Genomic DNA, 19,539 nt, shown 5'->3' with positions numbered 1-19,539 from the left:
TAGTTATATAAACATTAAATTAAAGTTTATTGTAGAATTGTCTTGCAGCATATTGAATGGCACACACACACAAACACAAACACGTGGGAAAACAAACCATATTTTGCGTAGTTTAATATTTAAGATTGTAAAGTGAAAAAATCCAGGCATAAATATTTATATATACAACAAAAACCCTCCCCTGCCCTCTCCCTCCCTCCCACACACACACACACAAACCCAAATGCAGCTATATATTTGCATATGCTATAAATATATATATACAAATTATAAGGCATAAAAATCCATTTACAACTTGATGATAAACAAAAAAAAAAACAAGAAAACAAACACACAAAAAATAAATTATTGAAACCTGTAAAAACTAAGTAAACAAAATAAAATTAGTTACATTAGTTACAAAAATGCGAGAGAACATATTTTCACTTAATAATGTTTAATGTTACCTTGCAGAGCGCCGGCCCGCAATCCCTTAAATACGTTTGCGAAAGCTTCATTGAAATATTATTTGGGAGAGAGTTTAAATACGAAACGCAGCCATAATTTTTAATACAGAGTTTATGGAAGTAGGCACATAAGAAAAGGGAAAGTACGAAACAAAAATAAGGCATAATAAATACAAGAATTATTTAAAGACAGTTGACAGAGCTGTTTGAATGGGGTAGAAAAATTGCATTTGAGACTCTGAATTTAAGATTAGTAATGAGACCTTATCCGATTTAGTGGAGAATAAATTTCATGTCCGGCTTGGGCATTGCCATTGCCCGTATAAATTAGAGGCTTCAAGTGACTGTCGTCCTTCAAACAAACTCCATTTGCTGTAGTTTTAATGTTCAATTCCATTTAACTTGTTTTTTGTGACACTTTTCTGTGACGGACACACTAAGGCCTTATCCGCTTTGGTGGAAGATAAGACTTTTGTAATGCGTAAATAAATTCGTTTCATTATATAATATATTTTATATTTGTGCTAAATGACTTAATGCTAGTTGCTATACAGTTGCTTAGCCTATGGATGACCTTAATTCACAATTGCTTAAATAATTGAGTACGTTTTAATCAGTGGCTTGGTTATAGAGACAAAATATATATCCATAAAATGCATTCCGTAAATAATAATAAATCAATTCTGGCTGCTTTAGACGAGTCGGGCTGCGGAGCAGGTGGCCGCCGAGGGAGCGCTTTGTGGTTCCGCTGAAATGCCATTGCTGATGTCCACTAGACCCAGGGCACCGCTCGAGGCGCTGGCCAGCACTCGCTTGTAGTTGCTGCTGCACTGGGAGTCTGCCACCGAGCGGCCATCACCCTCGTCGCGACGGCACAGCTCTGCGGCAAAGGGTGCACCCGCATTGCTTGTGTGAATCTCTAGACGTCGCTCCAGAATGTCCGCTGTAGTTAGCTCACTGGCCTGGACCATGCTGCTGGCTGGGACATTGCTCAGCCAAGGCTTGAGGCTGCTCTTCTTCTGTATGGTGGCAGCCTTGCAGCGACAAATGACATCCGCATGCTCACCGCAAATGGGACAAGTGGCACGATCCCCTGTGGTAATGGCATTGGATGTGCCCTCCACCTCGTTGCCGCCACCTCCACCCACCACAGTGGGCATGGTGGCACCCGAAGAGCTGCCACTCAGCTCCAGTTCGTTGACCGCCTCCACGAGGGTCTTCAAGCCGGCAGAGGACTGTGGACAGCCCTCGCCCATACCGTTGCTCTCCTGCTCCTCATAGTTGGGGCTGAGCAGCAGCTTGGAGAGTGGGGGTGCCAGTCCCAGGCCCAGATTACGCTCATGATACAGCTCCGAGATGCTGGGCGTTAGCTCTCGATTCATGTGCCGCAACATGCTCTCCTGCAGGCACTTGGAGCTCGTCTTGGCCACCGTGGGACTCTCGTCCGGCTTGGGTTCGCTCAGCAGCAGTTCGGTGTCCGTTTGGGAGAAGTAAAGACTCGCCGCATTGAACACCACACTGGAGACCTCCTCCTCCTCAGGCAGGGCCAGGGGTTTCCGACTGGCAGCAGTTCCCGCTGCCGCTGCCATGCCATTGCCTGCCGGCGCACTCAGCTCAGTTCGCACACTCAGCCGATCCATGAACAGGGCATGCTCCTTGTTGACACGCGCCGCCAGTGAGCTCTGGGCACTGCCCAGCTTGATTTTGGGCTTGCTGCGTCCCCCAAGGCCCACGCCCAAATTGTGATAGGCTGGCGGCCGTGGCGGGGGCAAAGGTGGCTGCTGCTGTGGCATTGCAACACCGCCACCACGTCGCAGCACTGTCGCGTGCCCGGAACCCTCCCAGTCTGTGGTGCTGCTGGCCGAGCTGGAGCTATCCGGCCGCCTGCTGCTGACGCTGCCGACTGCTGCTGCAGTCGCCGCCGCTGCAGTTGTGGGCTGCGAGTAGAGACTCCGGATGCGTGTCTGATGGGCCAGAGCCAGCGTCAAGCTGGGATCTGTCACCGGTGGACTGGGTGTAAAGGCGGCGTCGCTCTCTCCGCCACCTCCTGGCCGGGAGACCCGGACGGGTGCACGCATGCTGGCATAGCCGAGACGCGGATTGGCCAGCCCAAGGCCGGGTTGTGTGGCATAGCCATCGGACAGCGAATGCTCGCTGTCGGTGGTGTTGGCCAGGCTGGAATCCAAGCCACCTACTGCTGCTCCTCCTGCGCCCACTGTGACCTCGGTGCGTCCGCCATCGGGCTCGCCGCGTCGCCGCACATACGAGATGAAGGCGCTGCGTGGATGCAATGGCAGCGGCGCCTTGCCCGCGCTCACCGAAGGCGTGCTGCTGGCTGTGGGCTGCACGGGTGTGCCGATGGCATCCATTTCGGTCTCGGCCAGCGATTCGCAGCTGCTGCTTTGCGCTGAATCCATGTCCATGCCTAGGGTTTTGGGTGCCTCGCGAGTGTCTGTACAAAAAAGAGATTCATGAGTGGTTTGGGCTGGTAAAACCTCTGCCAAAAACTCACCAAACAACGCCAACAATGCCTGAAGCACAAACTGGCAGTGCCGACGATTGGCCTGCTTGCCCGTGCGGAGTATCACCTGATCCGCACCCACCTCGGTCAGATCAAAGCCCACGGAGGCGAGCAGCTCATGGCAGCCCGCGACGCGCCACAGGCGCACACTCAGCGGCATCTCAATGCAGCAGGCGGGCTCCTGCTCCTGCTTGCCCCCAACAGCTGCCCCGACACTGGAGGCAGGCGGAAACTGCGCCAGAATATTCCGAATGACGGCTATGATGTCATCCGCATGCTCCGCACTATTCACGTGCACCAACTTGGCCAGCGCTTGGAGCGTGGCGGGGGTTAGGGCCAGTAATGCCTGCAGACTGGCCGAACACTGGGAGAGACGCTCCTCGGGATCTGCTTGGGGGAAGAACACGCTCGAGGGTATGCCATTGGCAGCGGGCTCAAAGCGAAAACCAACAGCCATCAGCAGATCCTTCCAGCCGGCCACGGGACCCGCCTTGTTCTCAATGCTCTGCTGCGTGGTGTACATGGCGTTCTTCTGCCCGCGATGAATGCGCTGCAAACTCTTCTCCACTAGATGCAGGCACACCCGCAGGGCATCGCGACAACGTTCGGGAGTGCGTAAAAGCTCACACAGGGCATGGCCCAGTGCTACTTTGTTGGACAGACGCACATTGCTGCCTACGAGCAGGAAACCCGCCCAATTCGCCGGATGTGCAAAGTGTTTTGTGTGCTGCACCGTTTGCATAGCCTCCGCCAAAGCGCTGCAAAGGAGAGACAGGAGATTCAGTGATACTGTGAGTACAAATCTGTGGCACAACTTACCGCGCAGCTCTGGCGCCCTGCAACAACGCGGAGTAGAAGGCACGCAGGAGAATCTTAGCAGCCGTTTCCGGCACCGGCCACAGCGATATGAGCACGGCTCCCGCTCCTGCCATCAGCCAGCCGCCAGCTAGATTCGCCACGCCTGCGCCCGTGATGGGCTCCACCGAGTGATAAGAGCTGAGCACCACCAAACGTGCGCTGAGCCGCAGCTGTCGCAGCTCCCCAGCGGCCAAGGTAAAGTCCGAAAGTTGTGGCTCGTGCGGCTCCTTTTGCTGCTGCTGCTCCGAGGTGACCACATCGCCGGGACTAAGCACCACGGCGCCCAGCTGCCAGCTGAGATTCGCTGCAAAGTGAATGCACTCGGCGGAGGGCAGCTCGGCGAGGACAGACTCCTTGGTGGCATTGGAGCCAGCCAGAGCGGTGGCCTGCAGCATGTCTGCCACCATGGCGGCCTCTTGCAGTGCCGCCGGCGACTCGGCGCCTGCCCAGCCCCAGCGTTCGGCCAGACTGCCGGGCACACGTGGACCACCCACCACCAAAGCCTTGGGCGGACGAGCACGATCCCGTCGCACCTTGGGACGACGGCGCAGCGCCTGCAGCGAGGGAGCCGTGAGTATGGCGCAGCGCTCCGACAGATATTCCCCATCCTCGCCAGCAGCCCGCAGGATGGCAAAGGGCACTAGGTAGAGGGAGCTGTCCAGCACGAGGATTAGCTCACGCCTGCCCTGACGCGAGAGATTGGCGGAGGGCAGCAGATCGTCGAAGGGAGCCAGCAGCAGATTGTAGAGCGTGTGCAGGCAGGAGGGTCCCCGCCAGGCGGGCACAGGCGGCGCCCGACGCGAACTGCGGCTGCCCACGGAGCGCGTGGAGCCCTGCAGGCTGGCCACCGAGCCGCCAACGGAGCCCAGCGAGAACAGCGAGCTGAGGGAGTAGTTCGATGAGTTGAGCAACTGATTGCGGCTGACCATGCGCAGGAAGCCGCCTCCGCCAGCGCCTGCTCCAGGCAGATCCTCCAGCAGTTGCTCTGTGCTGGCACGCCAGCCGCTGCCGTCGCCCTCGTGCAGCAGACTCTGTGAGTTCACGCCGAGATTATCCCGCACCATGTTCACATAACGCTCGAGCAGACCATCGCCCTGCGGCTGCTCTCGGCACTCCTCGTCGTCCTCCAGTTCCAGCTCCTCCTCCTCCTCCTCGCTGAGTGACAGCGGCAGCTGCAGCGTTTGGGCATCGATGCGGGCGGAGTGGAAGCGCACAATGCCCGTCTGTGGGTGCAGCAGCCACGCAAACAGCTGCTCCCCGGCCAGACTGTAGTACAGCACGGGCATACGGCCTCGATTCACCGTCTCCTGGATTGCCTCACTGTCCGCCAGCGGCGACTTGTTGGACTCACTGCCCACAGCATCGGCGCCGCCGCGTGCCTTGCAACGCTCAGCGGCCACTAGAGCCTCCTCGTTGCGCTGGAGCGCGACCAGCAGCTGCTGCAGCAAATGGTAGCAACTCGTCTGCAGATCGTAGAGGGACAAACGCGTCTCCGGACTGCGTTGCTCGTGGCGCACAGCCTCCAGTAGCTGGGCGGCAGTCTCCAGTTGCAAGCGAGCGCCCTCGGCATCGCCAGAGGAGCGAAGTGCAAGACCTGGGGGGAGAGAATCAAGAATGAATCATTGATGAATGGCCAAAGGATTGAAGCACTCACCCAATTGATGTCTTATCTTGGCCTCCTCCTCGGACTTCCCAATGGATTGGGCGCTCGTCAAGCCTTGTCGCAGATAATCCACAGCCTGTGAGTGCTGCTCCAGCTGATGGTGAACACGTCCAAGTGCCAGGCAGGCTGTGGCCTTGCCCAGACGATCCGCGCTGAGCTCCAACTGCCGATCGTAGCACTTCAAAGCCTCCGCCTGCTGGCCGAGGGACTCGTGCACGGCCCCGAGATTGCCGAGAGCTCGCGCTTGGAGCGAGGGCGCCGCCAGCTCCGTGCATATCTGCAGATCCTGTCGATGCAGCTCCAACGCCTCCGAGTGCTGACCCATTCGCTGCTGCACCTGGCCGAGGGCGCACATGGCATCCGATTCGAGGGCGCGATCCTGCAGCCCTTGGGCCAGTTCCCGCTGATGCTCGAGGCAGTTCAGGGCCTGCGAGTGATTGCCGAGAGCAGCATGGACATGCCCCAGATCGCCGTAGGCCAGCGCCTTGATCTCCGCACTGTGCAGCTCGTGGGCCACCACCAGACGCTTCTCCAGGCACACCAAGGCCGCCGGCAGTTGTCCCAGGGAGCGACGGGCCTGTCCCAGCCCCCGGTAGGCACGCTCCTGATCCCGATGGCTGGCCAGTCCCAGCGCCAGCTGCAGTTGTCGCTCATGGCACTTGAGCGCCTCCTCGTAGTCCCCGAGCGCCGCATAGCAATCCCCGAGATGGCCCAAAGCACGCGCCCGATCCGACTGAGTGGATGGCAGGGAGACACGCTCCAGGGTGCCCAATTGCGCCTCCAGGCACCCTATGGCCGCCTCATAGTGGGCCATGTTGAGGCGCGCAATGCCGAGATTGCCGTGCGCCTGCGCCTCCACTGCCGCATCCCGCTGCTCCTGCGCACGCTCCAGCTGCTCCTGGTAGCACTTGACGGCATTTGTCCAGCTGCAGAGGGCCATGTGGACCGCACCAAGGTGGCCATGGGCGCGACACTCACCCGCCAGGTCGCACAACTCCTGGCGCAGTGTCAGCTCCTGTGTGTGATGCCCGAGCGCCTTGTCCCAGCGTCGCATCAGGCGATGCGCCAGTCCGAGTGCACCGCAAGCTGCCGCCTCCATGGAACGATCGCCCGCGGCACGAGCCAGCGCCAGTTGCCGCTGGTACAGCTTGATGGCCTCCTCGTGTGAACCCGTGCGTATGAGAATGTCCCCGATGTTGCCCAAAGCGCGAAACTTCGCCGGCAGCTGGTTGGTGGCATGCGCCACAGCCAGAAACAATTGCTGGCACTCCAACGCAGCGGCAGTGTGTCCAAGAGCGAGATGGGCCAGTCCCAGATTGCAGTAAGCTCTGCCCATGTTCGGTCGATGCTGCGCGTCCTTGGCGAGTGCCAAATCCTGATCGTAGTAGCGCACCGCCGCCCGATAGTTGCCCAGCGAGAAGTGTGCGTAGCCCAGCAGATGGCAGGCCTTGCCCTCGGCCGCCACATCGCCCAGCTCCTGGGCGAGCATCAGATAACTCTCGTAGTGGGGCACAGCCTCCTCGTACTCCTGCCGCCCACTGAGGCAGTTGCCGAGATTCAACAGCGCACACGCCTCCCCAGCCGTGTCCTTCAGGGATCTCGCGGTGGACAGGTGTGCGCGGTAGTGGGTGAGCGCCGCATCATGGGCGCCTAGGGCCTGGTAGGCCACAGCCAGATTCCCATGCGTCGCCGCCTCTGCGCTGCGATCGTGCACCGCCTGATTGATGGCCAGCTCCTGCTTGTGGTACTTCACGGCCGCCTCGTAGGACCCAGCCATGTGGGCCATGCGCGCCATGTTCCCGTAGGCTCTGCCCATGCCCGTGCGATCGCCCAGCGAGCGGGCAATGCCGAGGTGTGCCTGGTGCAGCTTCAGCGCCGCATCGTGGGAGCCCAGCAGCTGATAGACAATGCCCAGATTCGAGCAGGCTCTGCCCTCGCCCAGCTTATCCCGGGCGGCCAGGGCCATGGCTAGCTGCCGCTCGTGCCAGCGCTTCGAGGCGTTGGCATCGCCGGCACAGCGCGCCGCATGCCCCAAGCCCGCATAGGCGGCCGCCTCCATGGAGCGATCGCCCAGCGACTGGGCAATTCGCAGCACCTGCTCGTGGCAGGCGGCAGCCTGCGTGAACTGACGCCGCTGATGGTGCGCAGAGCCGAGATTCGAATAGGCGCGCGCCTCCTCCACCTGGTCGTGCAGCTTGCGGGCCAGCCGCAGGTGCTGCGTGTGACAGTCGAGCGCCGCCTCGCACTCGCTGAGCGCCAGATAGACGGCGCCCACGTTGCCGATCTCTCGTGCCTCCTGGAGACGATCGCCGAGCTGCTTGAACAGCTGCACGCACTGCTTGTGGGAGGCCAGGGCATTGGGGAAGTCCCCGCTGGCCGTGTACACGTGTCCCAGCGATGTGAGCGCCGAGGCCGCTGCCTGCGTGTCCTTGCACTTCATGGCGAGCACCAGCTGGTAGCGATGCGCGGTGAGCGCCTCCTTGTAGGCTCCCTGGCTGAAGTAGGCCGAACCGAGATTGCCATGCGCTCGACACTCGCCCGCTGTGTCGCCCAGGGACTTGGCCACAGCCAGATCCTGCTGCATGTAGCCAATGGCCTGGTCCAGCTGATTCAATGCCCAGTGGGCAGAGCTGAGGGCGCTGAACACGGATCCGCGCAGCTTGAGCGAGCAGCTGCCGATGCGCAGAGCCGCCTCGAGCACAGCCACCGCTGCCTGGTACTGCGCCGCCTGCAGCAGCTCCTGCCCTACCACCGAGCTGACCACAAACGGCGACTCCTGCAGCTGCATCGTTCGCAGTTGCTGCAGCGTCGGATCCAAGGCCGTGCGCAGGGGACTCTTCAGCGAAGCCTCCACCAGGCCGCCCATCAACTGCTTGTTCTTTGGCTCCTGGGCCAGACCCGAGGCAAAGGATGCCAGAGCCTCGCCGTAGCGGCCCAAGCACTGCAGCGCCACGCCCTGACGGAAGTACGCCTTCGGCCACTGGGGGCACAGCTCACGTGCCTGTGTGGCATCCTGCAGGGCGGCCGCAAATTGTCCCTGCTTGAGCAGCGCCGCCGAACGATTGCTGTAGAGGATGTGATTGCCCGGGTCCAGCTGCAGGGCATCCGTGTAGAGCAGCACCGCGGTGGCAAAGTCCCCATTCTGGCAGGCGGCATTCGATTGGCGAACCTTCTCCAGGAAGAGGGCGCGATTAGCGGCCGGCAGCTCCGGATTGCATTCCGGTTCGTTCTGTGGGAGAGGAAGAGAGAGGGAGAAAGGATGAGTTAAGGATGAGTGAAGGGATCAGAGAGTTAGCATTGATTATGGCCAAATTGCTGGCATGAGCATTCCCTGCCGCGACCGCAACTGCGACTGCCTCTAAGTAGAGCAATAAACACAACTGTACATAGGGGAGGGGGGGCAGAGACTCGAGAGTCTTGAGGATGATTGCACACATCTGCTCCAGTCATTGCAAAGCTGCCACAGTGGGTCAAAAGTGGCATTTTCGAGAGTCAAATGAGAAATTTAGAAAATTTAAAAAATACATAAATTAAAAAACAAAAACAAAACAAAATATGGATACAAGTGCTTATTAAAAGCAAACAAAAAACATGAAAAAAATAATTCATATTTCATTAAGAACAAAAATTAAAACTAAAAGTTAAAAATTAATCTCAAATACTCAAGTTTTCCGCACAAGTATCTGCTGCACTATACTCGTGCCCTGCCCCACTGTGCGTTCGTCACTGGGTTGTAATTATGTTAAATGCCGACGCACCAGCCTCGGCCTCGGCCTCGGCCTCCGCATCAGTCCCAGCTCCATCTCCAGCTCTTGGCGTTGCCCTCTTGCACTGTTGCTGCTCAGGTATGCGGCCACCGAGTCACGTTTCCCGGCCAACTGCTGTTTGCTCCCAGCTCCCGAGATCCTGTTCGCCGCTGCCTGCCACCCGCCGCCGTCGCTCATCAAATGCGGAAGCAATTCCACGAATTCGTGGCCCAAGAACTGAGCCACGACTGGCAGCAGCAGTTGGCCCGAGTGGAGGTAGAGGCAATGCCAGTGGCTGGCAGTCGAATCAGAAGCAAAGGAAAAAGTGTCGGAGTGCTAGAGTTGAGGCCTTTTTTGGCATAAGCCACCAATGTGGCTGTGGTCACGGCCACGGCCACGGCCAAGACAAGACGAGCGACCGTGACAACGAGCTAAGAATTTTTTACATATTTTTTGAAGCAATTAAATGCAATGAGTATGCAAATGCATTAGAGACGAGGCCATGGCCAGCTCCAGGTCCCGCTGTGGCTTCCTAGAAAACGTGCACCGACAAGTGTCGATGTGGCTGCCCCATGCCCCGGTTCATCGCCTGTGCCTGGTGGGGCGTGAGTTACGGATAACGTGCTTAGATTGGCCTTCTGGCCAGCCGTATAAATCAGCCAACAACAAAGTATCATCTGACAGATGCAGAACGCAATTTTCGTTTTATGCAGCCAAGACTTGAGCTCCGGCGATAAGCTTCAACAAAAATGGAGAGGGCGTTGCCACAAGAGGAACCCCAAAAGAACTCCTTGTAGAAGATTCCCCTGCGTTGGCGGTGCTAGGCGGCTGTGCAGAGATCTCGCGGAGCAGATTGTGCTGGTCAAACTCAAAGTCAAAGTCAAACAAACACGCACAGAACATGCCCTCGAAAACGGCGGAAGGGAGCGCCGCCACCGCCACTGCATTCTCTAGAGTATAAGCAGATGTTATCAATTACCGTCTAAAATAATAATAATATTAATAGCAGGTAGGCAGGCAGGCAGGCCAAATCCAAGAATGAAAGGTACACAAACTGCGCATCAGCCAAGGCAGCAAGCGGATAAGTTTTGAGGGGGATCAACTCCCTTCAAACTGTGGGAATCCGTTCCGACTGTCTGGATATGTCTGATCTCTCTCTCTCTCTCTCTCTCTCTTTCCTTCTCTTTCCTTAGCTCTCTCTGTTAATCCGCAGTTTACTGTTTCTAGTGCAGTGGCGGCTGTGAAAGCTTTCCCAAATATCAAAGTTTCCTTTCTATTCTTTGGAATTCCACGGGGAGTTAAGCTAACAAAATGAATCCGTTTTGATGCCCTATAAATGGGAGTATTATAATTTTGATGTGTAATGTTTGTTTTTATGTTCCTTAAAACTTTCCCAGACAGAAGAAGCGAAAAAATTGAAGGTTAATCCCGATCTATTTATAAATAATCCTTATCCAGAAAGTGCATCTGCAGCTTCGGCTTAAACATCATTTGCTTCTTTATCTCGACTGCCCTTTCGCTTCGCTTTTTCGTTCCTCGCGCCATGCTGTATGTCAATTTAGGAATTGGCGCCCAAATGGCACATAGAGAAGTCATGTAAAATGATACGCTTGCTATCTCGCTTCAACAATTCCAGCTAAATTGGAATCAGCATCAACGGCAGCAGTGGCAGCCGCAGCCGCAGCAGCATCCAACAGCAGTTTAGAAAATAGTCAAAGACGGACAAGAATTTTATGCAATGAGAAAGGGAGAAAAAGAGGATTCGGGCAGCCAGAGCGAGAAACATCGAGTGAGAGAGAGAGAGAGAGGCGGAATGGCGGATTGGGAAGTGAGTCCAAAGAGGTATTCAGGAATGTAAGAGAAAAACCTGCGATTCGAGAACTGGTCGCTGTTTGTCGGTTGGCAGTTGTCCGCCCAACAGGCAAGAGCAACAACAAAAAATAAGTAAAAGAAAAGAACGCCACAAAAAAAGTGGCACCCATAGATGCATTCGGGCAGCAGTTGGGTTCGCTTCGCTTCGAGTGGTTGTTGCCTGGAACCAAATGGAAGAGACCATCTCATCTCCCCTCTGTGTTTTGTCTCTCTGTGTGCCTGTTTGTGCGAGAGTGTGGCCCGAGGCTGGACACTGGGGACTGGGACTGGGGACTGGAGCCCGGACCATCGATAAAGTCCGCCGCATTGGAATGCGAACAATTTCACGATTGCTTGTGGCGCACATTGGCATGTTTTGCGCTCAACTTGAGAATTTTGTTGCAATTTAACGCGTAATAAAATAATTAGCTGCGGGCTCTTCCTCTCAGGCTGACCACCACTCTCTCTCTCTCTCTCTCTCTCTCTCTTTGTGCATAGGTAAGCGGTGAATTCCCGTTGGAATATGAGCGCAGGTAAATGGGAGCAAGGTGACCTTGATTATGAGTAAACTCTTTCGAAAGAGAACGATTTTTCACATATCCGCTGCTCTTCTAATTACGATTTGAGCCTTTGCGTGCATGAGCGTAGGCCACGGGGGGGTCACTAATCCCTTTAAAAGATGCATCAAATTAAGACGCATATTTAGGCCACTTTTTCCCCTTTTAAACCGCTTCTCTTTACCCTGCATAGCAAAAGTAATCTTCGTTAATCCCTTACACATGAGCTTTAATCAAATGAAGTTACCCCCTCTGCTACGCTTCTGCCTTCCCTATGCTTCCAGTTTGTGTTTAAACATTTCCTATCGTCCGTCTAGCTGCCAAAGTGACCCTCCACTCCACTCGAAATGCGGACATGCAGACATGGACAGCAGCCAGTGCCAGTCAAGACAGTCATTCAGTCAGGGAGGAGACTGCCAGAAGAGGAGGATAGGGATGTGCCGGGGATGGGATCTGTCTTTGAGACATGAGCCTGAAACTTATCCAACATCGTTGACGTTGTCGTCTGCTCTTCCTCTGCCTCTGCCTCTTGTTCTTGTTGCTGGGTTTTGTTTTTGTCTCTGACATGACAGCGCGGAATATGATGAAAGGGCCAGAATCTAGAGCCAGAGTCAGGGTCAGCACTGAGATTGGGACTAAGACCGGACTTGGGGTTAGTGCAAATCAAAAAAATGTTTTGCGTTTTGGCATTCTTTATACCCTTACAAAAAGTACAATTACGAATTAAATCGGCTAAAATATATGTACATATTTACACAGTTTTTGGAGCTAAATTCCAAATTTTAAATTAATGAAAAATAAAATTGTTAATATTTGGTCAACTCTTTATGCCTCATACAGCATCCAATCTGAAAGGGTATCTACAGTTTATTCTTGTGTTATTTACTCCCTGCCTTTTTCTGCTCTGCTTTGCACAGCTTTTGTTTAATTTTGGCTGCTCGTTGTTGTTGTTGTTGTTTTTTCGTGGCTAAACCCTTTTGTAGTTCTGCCGCTGTTGAGTTAATCAGCATTGAAATCATTTTGCCATCGTTTTGATTGTTGCCTGATTGTTTTTTCTTTCCTGTTTTTATGGGATTTCTTTTCTTTTTCATCTTTTTCAGCTTCTTGAGGTTAAATTTGGAGAGCGGCGTAATGCTTGATTAAGTTTTACACATCCATACGTATGTACATTGATTTGAAGGCCATAAATAATTGTCATGGCGTTTGAACTGCAAACTGGAAATTTGTACATGGCCAAACATGTTTGTGCGTGTCCAATGACAGAGAGAGAAAGGTATACCTATGCTATGTGCAGGGTGTACACTTTCCAGCTGCTACTTAATACCACATAATGACCACATAATGATGCCTATTTTGATATGTACTCCATTTTGGCACTTACCTCGGAGAAATCCCGATGCGACATCTTATTTAAAAGCTGCTCGCCAGCGACTGTAATTTTGGCATTGTTCTCACTGTTATTGCTATTGGCATGATTATTATTTGCATTAAAATTTAATGGCAAATTTATAAGATTCTCATAATTCGTCATTTGTATGCCACAAGAAGAAGAATCATACCATCAAAAGAGCGCCTTCGTTCTGCAACAAAAGAAAAGAAGAGAACAGAGAAGATTAGGTTTATGTATAGACAGGCAGAGAGGAAGAGTGAGGTGGACAAGAGAATGATGGCGGGTATGTAAAAGCAAAAACAAAAGCTCCCAGCCAAAGAGAAGGAGAAGACTGACAATGAGGGCTTTCAAATGCCAAACGAATTCTAGGGAAAAACAACACTGAGAAAAAAAACACGACAGAAGCAGGGCATTCCATATCTGATATATAACTAAAACTTACTAAAAATAATCCGAGTATTCCAAAATAATAAAACTCTCAGGCTTAATCCGGAATTAAGGAATTCTAAACACACCCGAAAGCAGTTTCTATTCTATGATAAAGAACTCTGATGTTATGAATTTATTTTGGTTTCGGTTTTGTTTTTTTCAGTGAAGGGACGAACGCCGACAACGACGCCTCTTATGCAAATATTGGCCCGATCCTCAGTCGCAGTCACATAAACTTGACAATTGAATGTGGCCATAAATTTGTTGAGCCCGCAGACGTCTCGTCGCGCCTCTCCCCACTCTGCCCTGTCAGCGCGTAGCACTTTTCGCACAGTGGCCTGAGCTCAGTGGGAATTTTGCTTTTATGCGCGAACAGATTCTGATTGCACCATTCACTTGCCAGCGGCGCCTGGCTATCAACGCCATCGTCGGGGCTTGGGACGGCACCAGCCACGCCCCGAACTCCCGCCCAGATGGTCTTGTTATCAGTTAATTGAGTTTGCGGTAGCTGCAAAACTCTTCTTAGAGAAAGTTCGCATCAAAAAACATTAACCAAGGCAGCAACCTGCAAATCGTAATTAAAAAGCTTACCAAATCAATTAAATCTCAGCATAAAGCGGAAATTGGTAGCATCTGAGAGGCCGACCCCCCAAACCAAATGCAGTTGCAGTTTCTTTTATTCCTTCATAGAAATGGACTTTGTATGGCATTCGTGTGTGTGAGTCTTTTAATAGGTTTCCTCGGGTTCTTGGCTGTGTCTAGAAGCCATATGTACGTTAGCTGGAGGCCTTAATTGAAATGTTATGCCGCGCAATGGCAAAATACTTGAGTGACAGACGGGTTAACCGCAAGCGATTCATTGCTCCTTGGACTCTCTCCTCAAATGGTTGAATGAGTCTTCTAAAGTTCCATTGGTGCCACTGACTCACGGGTAATGCACTTTCGAACAGAACGGCTATGGAATGCTAATGAGAGAGCCAATACAATAAAAGATAAGAAACCCAAATCTACATAAATTCATCTACATAAGATCTCACCTCCTCTACTCCCAATTCGGGTGAAATGTTTTTTAGGCGCTTGGAATTCTAACGAGGTAACCAAAAAACATTAAATAAACTGATATTCTGGCCCATAACATATTTAACTGTTTTTTTTTTTGGATTCTACAGCCATTGCTGTATTTCATCGTAAAACCGTTTTGCACTCACTGCCTGCCGATTGGAATTGGATCGATTTTACACTTTTATTAAGTGGAAGCAACATTGGACGCAGCAGCAGCGTGCCTTGAACATTCCAAATGGAATTTGTTGTCGGCATTTATGATCACTTCTGTTTATGATCCGTTTCGATGCACTCAATACTGGGCAATTTTCAAATCAATGAACATTAAAAAAAATGCATAAACCGTAATGCATTCCACCTGGCTCGCTGACTCTTTTGCTCTCCATCTTCTCCCTCTCTTTCTGGATCGCTGTCATAAAACGCTTATCAATTGCCTGGCCGCCTGTGTGGCGGCATTTTTAAAAGTTTGCTTTTATTACTTTTATTGGTTATGTTTGCTTTCTTTCTTTTGCAATTTTTGCACAATTTTCTCGTGTTATTAGTTTCTGCGTTGGTTGCTGCTGCTGCCGTTTGGCTTTTAACGATTATGAGGCCAGGTTTCATGGATCCAAATGAGCTAATTTAGATGCCTTGATGATTTTATAATTGTACTTGCACGCCGCCGTTTTTATGGCAGCTCTTTTTATGTCTGCCAGTGAGAGACAGCAGCCGCTTCAGTGACAGCAGCCACAAGATGAGCTGCTGCCTCTTCCCCCATTTTATTAAGTTTTTTGTTTCTAATCCATTGGTACTTTTGCACGGTTTTTTGCTATAAAATGAAGTCATATGAGGAAGTAGTTTATATGTTTAGTTGTATCAAATAACATCAAAGATTATGCGTACTTTTTTGTGTACTTTTTGCAGGTTCGTGTTCCAAGTCTTTTGTGTGACTTTGGAGTTTTCTCAGAAATTAAGTCATATTGCGTTAATGGTAGGATACGACATTAGCTTAAAGACTCTTTCCCTTTTACATGGTGTTCATCTTTTTGGATTTGAAAGTTTGCGTCTTAAGTCTTTTATGTTTCCATGGAAAAGAATTTCCAAATACTTTCCATGGGTGCTTTTTTCCTTGCATCGATTCTTCTCTCTTATTGCAACTAATGAACTTTTGCAGTTTAATTCTGTGTCTGTGTGGTTTGTGGAAAAAACAACAACTACAGCGACGACAACAAGCAAGCCAAAACATGAACATGAACCACTTGGAATTCCTTTTGTCAGGTCATTAGCGTTAACTGAAGTTTTGCCTTTATATGTAGTTAGACTGACTCCTTTTGCATGGCCACAGTGCCCCATGTGGCCCCATCCCATTCCATACCACCCGACACTCTGGACTGCTCCACTGTCACAATAACAAAGTGTTGCAACATTGTTGCATTCGCTCTACGTTGGCGGTCGTTTAACGAGCACAAAACCCAGCCCAGGGCCACAGCACAAAGAAGGAGGTAGGACATGCAACATCAACCAAAAAAAAGCAGAAAAAAATAAATGAAAACATGAATATCCCAGGGGGACCCAGCCCAGGGACGAGGTGTACACGCTGGTTCTTTATTACAACTTCTATAAATGATTTCCGCTATTAAAATGAAACACTTTTGCATAATTTTTCACTTAGAAAGGACAACAGGCCACAGAGCCAAAGCCAAAGAGCCACAGTGCCAGGTACACAGTGCATGGGGTGGAGAGGGGGGAGAGCACAAGAAATTCCTCACGCTTTATAAGGCCCGCCAGGTATGCCCGAAAATTCCACACACCACAAACGCCTACCCAGCCACAGACCCTCTACCCAGAGACCTCAGTATGTGGGTATCCCATCCAGAGACCTCGTTCCTCGTCATCGTCAACGTCTTCTTCGTTCGGGTTTTGATAATGCGCCTCCGCCTCTACTTCTACATCTCCCTTTCCCTCTCACCATCTCGTAACCTGTTGAAATGTGTGACAAATTGGGCGTAAAGAGTGGCCGCATCCCCAGCCCCAGTCCTAACCCTTACTCCAAGCCACTCAACTTCGTTCTGCCTTTATTTCTACCACCATAACCCCTGGCCATGCAACGACGTGGGCGTGACAACAGCGATTTTGGTACCGATTTGGTTGGTGTCTTTCCTCTTGGGCCGAAAAAATACATTTTTGGAGCGAGGTCTCAGTACAAAAATTGAGTCATAAATTTGATGTTTATTAAAGTGTAAGCCGTGAAGCTCATTCCAGTGGGTAGCAAGCAGTTGCAATGACAAAGGGTGCTTAAGTGCTCAGCTATGACACGGAAAATAAGCTTTATTGTGTCTATAAAAATTAGGAAAGTTCATGGGGAAATCAATGAAGAAATAGAGACCATTTATTGCACCCAAAACTTGGCCATTTTATTGCTTTAAAATACTTCCTTCCGTCTACGCTTTCCTTAGACCAACTGCGGCTGCTGCTGTGTGGATTTTTGCCAAGGTTTTCCTTCATTTTTTCTTTCTGCCCTCCCCCCTACACTTTGGCAACTTGTTAACTAACAAATCGGCAACAAAATTAATCACACAAATCCAAAATGTGTTGCGATTTATATGAGGTGTTTCGAGTTTTTGTTGGTTTTTGGTTTTTCATGGCCTTAACTGGCTGCTTGTACAATTTCGTGAAATCTCATTAAAATTGTTTGCTGCTGCTGCTGCTGGTTGGTTGGGAAAAACATAAAACCATTTCCCAGTAGCTACGAACATGAAAACAGCATGGAATGGAAAAAGGAAACAAGGCGAACGAACGAACGAACGAACGAACGAACGGTTAGGCGAGCGAAGGAGAGCGAGAGACATGGACATGGATGTAGACAAAACGAAAAGCAATTTTAATGAAGCCAGAGTTGGAGTCACAGGCACTTGTTGTTGTTGCTGCCGCTGCTGCGCTGCTGTTGTGGCAGGCCGCATTGTTGCTGCCTTATAAGCGTGGCATGCATTTGTTGTCCGCAAATGCTGCTGCTGCGAGTGGCACGATGTAATTGACATCATTAGACTAAAAGCGCAGCGAGACCGACTCCGACTCCGAGTCCAAGTCCGAGTCGGGCCAAAAGGAGCTCTAGAAAGTGGCAGCCATGCTGCAGCAACCACCGTTAGCCGTTACCGTTCTATGGAGAGCGAGCGAGCTAGCGACGACCCACCGCAGTGTGGTGTGGGAACCCATTTAGGGTCAAATTATGTAAATTATTAAATGAAAATCAAATCTAATATAATTATTTTTATTGACCGGCAGAGACAGCACGAGCAGCGGGGGGTAAGAGAAGCCCCTTGGGATTTTAATTTTTAATTTTCCCCTTGTCACATAAATTACTTGCTTAAGCATTTTTGGTCAAGACTTTTGGTTTTGGGAACTTTTTTGGGCTCACTTCACCCAACTTACCTACTACAACAACTACAACTACTCACCATGGATGGAATGCCGCCTGCAGACTGGAAAGTTCACCTTCTCTCTTCTCTCTTTCTCTCTCCTCTTGTTGCTGTTGGTTCTCGGATTTTCTACTTTTTCCGTTGATTTTGCTGGCTACTTTTCTCTTTCTGCTCTTCTTGTTTCTCGTTTTTTATTATCACAGACTAAAGAATTAGTTTTAAATAAATTTAATTGGTGAAAATATGCGTAATGAAAATGAGTGCCAACGAGAGTGAAGAGCGCGAGGGAGAACGAAAGAGCGCAAGAACTTAGACAAGATGCTGTTTCTCTTCTTCCTTTGGGGATAGATGGATATGTATTTACTGTATATTTGAATTTATGCACTTTACACGTCACTAAACCAATCCGATCCCTATTAATTGTAATTCCGTTTTCCTACAACGAAGACACGAATGCGGCCCTCACTTTGCAATTTTTTCACTCTCTTTCACACTCAATCACACACACACGTTAACGCACGAAAATATTTGTTGCCGTAATCCATTTGCAGTTTTTCTTTGCGTTACATAAATTTATTAAAGTTATGCAGGCCGTTATGTTGTTTTACATTTGCTTTTGTTGTTCTTTGCATATATTAAGAATTCATTTTGATGGCTTTTATGTGTCATTCTGTTTGGGAATTTATGTAGAATACGGGCTGCTGCTGCTGCCGACCAACAACAAGAAGCAACAGATGAAGCAGAAGAAGAAGCAGGCACGGACAGAGTCGCACTCACACACCTGAGACGAAACCACAAACATGCACGCACACACGTACACATGCACGGGTCAAACAAGTCAAGCAACTTTTTTTCATCTTTTTTTGCTGGAAGCGGCCAATCTTTGGATTGCCTTCCTTTGCTTTTTCGATGTTGTTGTTGCTGTTGGGTTCCTTGTTTTCTACAACTTCATGTTGTTGCTTTTGTTATTAGTGTAGCATTTACTGTGGAATGCACCAAAGCGAGAACGTTTTGGGGGAAAATTACGACAGCTACAACAAGTCAGTATGTCTCGGCCATTGAAATCGAAGTCCATGTTGTTTGGCGAAAATGGGGAAAAATACATGGCCTCAATTACAGACCACAGAAGAAAGGGAGCAACACAGAAACAGTGCATAAATTCCGAAAAGCTACCTTGCGCAGTTCAAAGGCCGTTGCCGAAATTTCTCAGCTTTTGTTTCGCGTTTCTTTTTCCCAAACTCACTTTGCGAATTTGCCGAAATTGCAGCAGCAGACACTACTGGACTGTAAGTTGTTTTTGGAAACCGAATAACGCGTTTAATCACTTCACTTCGTTGGGAGCTACGCGTGCGCACAACCTTTCGGTACCGGAGTTTTTGTTAAGCAGTGTGACCGCGGAATTAGCGATAGAAATACCAAGAGACCCTCGGAAATATACCGGAGTAGACCCTTGCATTTTCAAAATATACTGTAAATATACCGTGAATCTTAAATTATTTTCCTAGATTTTGATGTTCTATTTGATATTACTAGCTTGCAAAGACTTTTAACACTGAAACAATAATTTAATCCGTTTGAAGGATCAATTTGACGTATGGTAAATACTTATTTTTATTGGTTT

General features: G+C 50.5%; 2 protein-coding genes across 3 annotated transcripts in view; one reads left to right on the top strand and one right to left on the bottom strand.

Moving 5' to 3' along the window:
• Window positions 1–936: 936 nt before the first annotated feature.
• On the bottom strand, window positions 937–19,291 carry LOC117589321 (tetratricopeptide repeat protein 28). Of its 2 annotated transcripts, none has more exons than XM_034281139.1 (7): window positions 19,092–19,291; window positions 17,958–18,122; window positions 13,024–13,222; window positions 5,480–8,717; window positions 3,787–5,419; window positions 2,959–3,725; window positions 937–2,898 (listed from the first exon to the last, which is right to left on the bottom strand). In XM_034281139.1, the coding sequence occupies exons 3-7, from the start codon at window positions 13,171–13,173 to the stop codon at window positions 1,139–1,141; spliced, it is 7,548 nt and encodes a 2,515-aa protein (XP_034137030.1). In that variant the 5' UTR covers window positions 13,174–13,222; window positions 17,958–18,122; window positions 19,092–19,291; the 3' UTR covers window positions 937–1,138. The 2 variants fall into 2 exon arrangements, with proteins under 2 accessions (XP_034137030.1, XP_034137031.1); XM_034281140.1 differs by having other exon boundaries at window positions 19,162–19,291.
• The window catches only part of LOC117589326 (zinc transporter foi), a 28,397-nt gene continuing 27,502 nt past the window's right edge, over window positions 18,645–19,539 (top strand). The window contains exon 1 of the mRNA XM_034281173.1: window positions 18,645–18,670. The gene's annotated coding sequence lies outside the window, so the exon portion shown is untranslated. The remainder of the gene's footprint in view (window positions 18,671–19,539) is intronic.

Source organism: Drosophila guanche, unplaced genomic scaffold, assembly GCF_900245975.1.
Source record: "Drosophila guanche unplaced genomic scaffold, DGUA_6, whole genome shotgun sequence".
NCBI lineage: Eukaryota > Metazoa > Arthropoda > Insecta > Diptera > Drosophilidae > Drosophila > Drosophila guanche.
This window is presented reverse-complemented; position numbering and strand designations above follow the sequence as displayed.